The 6,494-nt window shown below is 62.2% G+C and overlaps 1 protein-coding gene across 1 annotated transcript in view; it reads left to right on the forward strand.

The window, feature by feature from the left end:
* The first annotated feature begins 1,999 nt into the window (after window positions 1–1,999).
* VWC2 (von Willebrand factor C domain containing 2) overlaps window positions 2,000–6,494 on the forward strand; it is a 79,461-nt gene continuing 74,966 nt past the window's right edge. The window contains exon 1 of the mRNA XM_030294551.1: window positions 2,000–2,716. Within this exon, the coding sequence (XP_030150411.1) occupies window positions 2,000–2,716 (717 nt within the window). The remainder of the gene's footprint in view (window positions 2,717–6,494) is intronic.

Raw genomic sequence — 6,494 nt, forward strand, 5'->3', positions numbered from 1 at the left:
CTGCCGGGCGCGGGAGCGAGGGGGCGGGAGGTCCCCGACTCCCCGCGGCGCCAGGCCGCCGCAGCGACGCCTGGCGAGAAAGCGGGGGCCGCCGCGGAGGGAGCGGGGAGCGCGCGGGGCGGGAGGCGGGCGCGCGGGCTCCCTGGCCGGCCCGGTGCCACTCGCCCGGCCGCCCGCCCGCCGCGCTCCGGGCTTCTCCTGGCTCCCTCCGACGCGCCTCGGCGGCCCGGCCTCCGGTCACCTGGCGCGGCGACCTCCCCGCGACCCGCGGCTGGAGAAGGCGAGGCCGAGTCCGGCGGCCCCAGGGCGCGCTCGGCGGCGGAGCCGCGGGGACGAGACCCGGGGCGGAGCGGCGGAGGGCGGCGCGGGCGCGGACGCGAGTTGGGCAGCGCGCCGGGCAAGCCCGCGGAGCCGCCCTAGCCGGGTGCACGCGCCGGGCGGAGCGCGCAGGTGGGGCTGCCCTCACCGCGCTGCGCCCCGCGCGGCTCCCCCGCCGGCAGGAGGATGGGCGCCGGCGCCCCGGGACCGCGCCCGCCGCTGCCGCCCCGGAGCCCGCCGCGAGCCCGGCGTCCGGCCCGCGCCCTGCGCTCATGTATGTAGGCTGCACGCCTGCCCCCGGGGCCCTAGGGTGCATGTGGGGTGTCGGCGCCCAGCGCGCCGGGACGCGCCCGGGGCACTGCTCCGCCCTCTGGCTGCTCGGGAGGACCCCATCTTCCCGAACCCCCGACCCCAAGTTTGTAATCTGGTGGCTCGCCCCGGGCTGCGGTCCATCGAGCCGGGGCTGGGAGTGAGCACAGGGCACGGTCGTTCCAGGTCTCCTGGAGGGGGGTTTGGGCGGTGGGAGGGGGCGGGGTAAAGACCCCCTGGAGCGCGCCGGGTGGAGGGGTGGAGGATGGACGGCGAGGTGGGGAGAGGCTGGGTTGCCCGCACCCTGCGGCGCGTCTAGGGTTCTCGTGGCCCCTTTGGGCGGCAGAAACTTTGGGATCCAGAGAGGCTATGGGAGATGGGGAGAGTGAAAGGGACTCACTCCCGCCCTGCACCCCCAGCTCCCCCAACGCACTGCTTGGTGCTGCCTGGGCACTTCGGGTTCCACCGCTACGAACCCCCCCCCCCCCCCCGGGTGAAAGCGATCACGAACCCAGCGCTGCGGCCCGCTCGGGGATCTCTCGCCAACGCTCCGAGTCGCTGAGCGGCTGGCAGGACGCGGGGGGACCCGTGGGGGAGCCGAAGCCTCCGGGACCCCCGAGCCCGCCGCCGGGGGCGGTCAGGGACATCCTCCCGAGCTTCTGGGCCACGGGAGGAGGGCGGGGATGTGGCTTCTGCTCCCTGTCCAGCAGGCATTTAAAAAGTTGTTGGGAAATGAATCACGGGGTCCTGGGAGCTCTGTTAACCCCCTCCCGCCCCGTTCCCCAAAGGCCCTAAGGAGAGCCAGGGGGGTCCCCCCATATCCTCCCGCACGGTCTCCCGTGCCCAACTCCACTGCGGAATTCTCCATTGAGTAACCTTTGAGACCGCGTGGCTGGCACCCCAGGGGGCACACCCCGGGCTCCCGGATTATGTGGCTCCATCCGAGTTTCGCAGGGGGGCGCGGGACCGGCTCGCTGCATTCCGGCAGCCGCGGCTCCGCCACCCGCCCAGGGCCGTCCCCACCGCTAGCCGCGGCCGCGGGAGAAACGCCGCCGGCCGGCGTCTCTCGGGGACCCCGCCGCCACGTCCGCGTGCCCCATCTGTGAGGTCTGGGGGGCCGGCGGGGCCCCGACGCTGGGCATGCTGCCCCCGCCCGCGCCGCGCGGCTCGTTCCTCTAGAGCGCTGCCGGGGCCGGGCGGCGCGGGGCCGGGTGGGGGCCGGGCGCGCGCGGGCCGCGGGGCTCAGCTGTGCTGCTGTTCTCTCCGCAGGGACGGCGGCTCCCGGCTGGCGGCGGCGCGCCCCCGGGCTGTGAATGCGACTCGCCCCTCGGCCGCGCTCCCCGCCCGCCCGCCCGCCGGGACGTGGTAGGGGATGCCCAGCTCCACTGCGATGGCAGTTGGCGCGCTGTCCAGTTCCCTCCTGGTCACCTGCTGCCTGATGGTGGCTCTGTGCAGTCCGAGCATCCCGCTGGAGAAGCTGGCCCAGGCGCCGGAGCAGCCGGGCCAAGAGAAGCGCGAGCACGCGTCTCGGGACGGCCCGGGGCGGGTGAGCGAGCTCGGGCGCCCCGCGAGGGACGAGGGCGGCGGCGGCCGGGACTGGAAGAGCAAGGGCGGCCGCGGGCTCGCCGGCCGGGAGGCGTGGAGCAAGCAGAAGCAGGCCTGGGCCGCCCAGGGCGGGGGCGCCAAGGCCGGGGACCTGCAGGGCCGGGCCCGCGGGGACACCCCGCAGGGGGAGCCCCCGGCCGCCGCCGCCGCCGCCGCTGCCGCCGCCGCCCAGGACGCGGCCGGCCCGGACCTGGCGCCCACGCCGGAACCGCCGGAGGAGTACGCGTACCCGGACTACCGCGGAAAAGGCTGCGTGGACGAGAGCGGCTTCGTGTACGCCATCGGGGAGAAGTTCGCGCCGGGCCCCTCGGCCTGCCCGTGCCTGTGCACCGAGGAGGGGCCGCTGTGCGCGCAGCCCGAGTGCCCGCGGCTGCACCCGCGCTGCATCCACGTCGACACGAGCCAGTGCTGTCCGCAGTGCAAGGAGAGGAAGAACTACTGCGAGTTCCGGGGCAAGACCTACCAGACTCTGGAGGAGTTCGTGGTAAGAGGCGAGCGCCCGCCGGGGCCACTTTGCACCTCCCGCCGCGGGGTGAAACCTCCCCGCGCGCTAGGCGCCCCCACTTTGAAGAAGAGGCGCGTTCTGGTTCCCAGAGGCGGACAGCGCTGTGCTCGCGTCCCCTCAACACGATCTGTCTTTTCAGAGCGGAGGTAATCTTTAAGGCAAAGTGGCCGATCCACATTAATTCCTCGGGTCTTCGCCGTGAAAGGGTTTGGAGAGGGTGAGGCCCATGGCATTGAGGGGACGGCCGCCCCCCCCCCCCCCAGCACTTACTGGCTGTGCTGTCCCTGGTAATCCGCTGCTTCTTTAAATTTAAAAAGCGTGGCCGCTGAAATGCTCAACCTGTTTCCAAACACGGGGTAATTCGGCGTGCCATTTGGGGTATAGTTTTCTGCTAATAGCTGATTAAGGGAGACCATTCCTATAAATAAGCCATCTCCCCAGATTATGGGGTGGAGTATCACGCAAATGTCCTCAAAAGGAAAAGAAAATGCTTGCTCATTGGATGCCAAAACACAGTGGATGGCAAAAACCAGAAAGTGCGGTTTAGGGTTATTATTATTGTTATTATTATCATCATCATTATTATTATTTTAGGGGCATACTAGTAACAGTGTTTACAGCGCTGGCCGTCTCCTGAGCGCCTACTGTGCGTCAGGCTGCAGGCCGCGCTTTTCCGGTGTGTTAACTTGGTTAAACCTCATAACATACTGTGAAACAGATGCTTACCTGTGATCTCCGGTTGATGGGGAAGAGGAAACTGAGGCACAGAATATTTAAATAACAGGGTGAAGACAAGGTTGCCGTTAAGAAGCAGACTCATGAGTCAGGCCGAGCTGTGCTAATGCACATTGTCTGCTTTTCCCCTTACATGCTGTTATGTGAAACAGAAGCCCAGCCCCGCTGGGGCACAGGTTTGGATGGAGATGCTGGCCCCTTGCACGTGCTGGTCCCTTGGGGAACTCTAACAGCCCTGCCTCTCCCCCACTCCGTGGCCTGGGCAGAACTACACAGATCTTCATCCAGACCCCCCAAGAGAGGCCTGTCTGGACACGTGGCCTGTTGACTGGGCAGAGAGAGGGTTTCCTGGGTGACAGGGGGCGTCCTGGGGCCTGCAGCCCCCAGCACTGAGCAGGGAGGGAAGGCAGGGGGGAAGGAATCCTGCTGGAGGTCCCCGGAGCCCAGCCTCGGAGATCCACACATTCAGGATATGCCCAGGATGTGATGGCCCCTAAAGAATTTGAAGAATCAATCCCTGGTGTGGTAGAAATAGAAAGCCAGGAAGGACTGATCTGTAGATAAGGTAGCAAGTGTGGAAGGAGTGCTGGGATTTAGAGTAGGGAAACACAGGTGTCCATCCTGGCCTTGCCACTAACCAGCACGACAAGTACAAATCGCATCTTTCCTCTGGGGTTGTTTTCCTCATCTGTTAGCTAAGGCTGGTTGGAGCTCTACCGGCCTCATGCCCAGGATGCATCCCCAGGCCAGCCTGTTTAGCACAGTTGTTCACTCCAGCCCTTCGAAGAAACAAAGACAACTTTGTCGAGAAACTCCTATGAACCAGACCCTGACCATACACCAGGAGTTAGGTAGGCGCCTGCCCTCACAAGGCTCCCTTGCTAGTGGGAAGTCGGGCACACGTCTCCCCAGGTGTGTTGGTGCTGAAGCAAAGGTCCTGGCAAAACCCAGGTACCTTCCCTACCCAGAGGTAGGTATCTACCCTGGGAAGAGGTATCTTCCCTACCCAGAGGTACCTTCCATGTTGGCCTGGGCCGGGGCTGTAGGCATGGGCCCAACAAAATAATTCTCTTGAGTTTTAGGCTCATGAGAAAAATCTCTCAGGGTTATAAGAACAAAGGCAAGTTGTTAGTTTTTATCGATTGCATTTGTTGGTTGCATTGTATCTTGTTTTATAGTCATTTCCTAAAAGAGTCTCACGAAGTCAGCTGCATTTCGATCTAAAAATCCCAGACACATCACAGGGTGGCCAGTCTTCTGCCTGAGATGACAGACAGAGAGAAGAATTCAAACTTGTGTTGTAGTAATTCATCGCTAAGTGCTGGGTGCCACGGAGCTGCCTTTGCGAGCCGGGGAGGGGGTGGGGGTGGGGGGGACTCTTATGTGATTCAAAAATCGGTAGTCAGGAAGCAGAACGTGTTGCAGCCTCTGGAGATGGGGGATGTTGGCAACAAACGGGAGATTGGAGAGATGATAATCTTGGGAAGAATTAAGGTACCCGTGAACCTCTCTTTTGAGTGTTAAGTACATCTCTCGTCTCCAAGTGGTACTTCATTCTCAACTTTCATCCAGTCATCAGCGGCTGCCAGGATGGACACGTGCATGAATGTTGCAAAGCTTCTACGCGTTCGGTGACGCGCTTGCTCCCCTAACACATACAACCCCCTAATGATTTCATTCTGCACGATGTGTATGTCATGCTCGTTTCTGTGACTAGGGGTTGCAGTTACGCCCAGCTGCGGTGCCGAGTGCCCGGGCACGACCACTGTCCACCTCTCTGCTCTGGAGGTTCTGGGCTTTCAGCGAGAGCTCCGCTAGTGTGGTCTGTAGTTTTCACAGCACCATGTGCGGGCAGTGGAAAAGGAGAGCACGTTCTGTCTGAAGCGCTTTGCTCTTCTCCCAAGAAAAGGTTAAGGAAACGGGGGTTGTGGTCCGTGTGTGTCTTGCTTGGAGTGCTGGTCACCGCAGCAAGGAAGGAGGGCAAAGGGAGGCCAGTGCTGGGCCTCCTTCCCTGGGAGGCACACGGGCGTCTGAGGCGTCTGCTCGGTGCTTCTCCAGAGAGAGGGAGGTAGTGATGAAGGCTGGGGGTTCACTCTGGGCATCTGTCTGGGAAACAGATCCTGCCTGGTGCCTGTGATGCTGTGCATCTGGCCCCTGCGAGGCGGCTTCCCTCCGTCTTCCTGGGCTGCTCTTTCTTGGGCACGTGGCTCTTTGCCCAATTTTCACAGTTTCGTCTTTTCCCTCCTCTCCCTGCTCCCTACAGACGCCATCACAATCCCTCTTCTTCGCAGCCTGGCTGATAATCTCGGCCAGATGTCTGCGGAAGACCTCACTCGCCGCGCCCACGAAATCCCCTTACGCTGATAATGACTAGAGTAACATTCTCATGTCTCTAGGGATGTTTGCAACTTAATTTGTGTAGCCACGTAAAAATGTAGTTGCTGGTGGAGTTTTCTCCACTGCCTCTCAAATTCCACCAAGTGGCCTGTTCTTCAACTTACACGAGCAGGTATCCAACTTTGGAGAAGGAAGCCTGGTCTGCTGGTTTGTATTTTTTTTTTTTTTTTTAAACGAGTGGCATTTTCATGTGTTCTCTGCTTCCTGGGGACATGCTCATTTGCTGGCGTTGCCGTCATAAAGGACCACAGACCAAGCAGCTTAAACCATAGAGATTTATTGTTTCACAGTTCTGGAGGCTGGGCGTCCGAGATCAAGGTGGGGGCAGGGTTGGTTTCTTCGGAGGCCTCTCTCCTTGGCGTTGTAGATGGCCGTCTTCTCCCTGTGTCCTCACCAAGTTCATGATCTGTGTGCGTCTGCGTCCAGTCTCCTCACACAGGTCATATTAGATTGGGGCCCACCTGGATGACCTCATTTTAACTTAATTGCCTCTGTAAAGATTTTGTCTCGAAATACGGTCATAGTTGGAGGTACTGGGGGTTGGCACCTGAACCTGAGAATTTGGGAGGGAGGGCACAGTCCAGGCTGTAACATAGCCATAACAGGTGTCGGAGGCCAGAGTTGA

The sequence above is a fragment of the Lynx canadensis genome, chromosome A2, assembly GCF_007474595.2.
Source record: "Lynx canadensis isolate LIC74 chromosome A2, mLynCan4.pri.v2, whole genome shotgun sequence".
Taxonomy (NCBI): Eukaryota; Metazoa; Chordata; class Mammalia; order Carnivora; family Felidae; genus Lynx; species Lynx canadensis.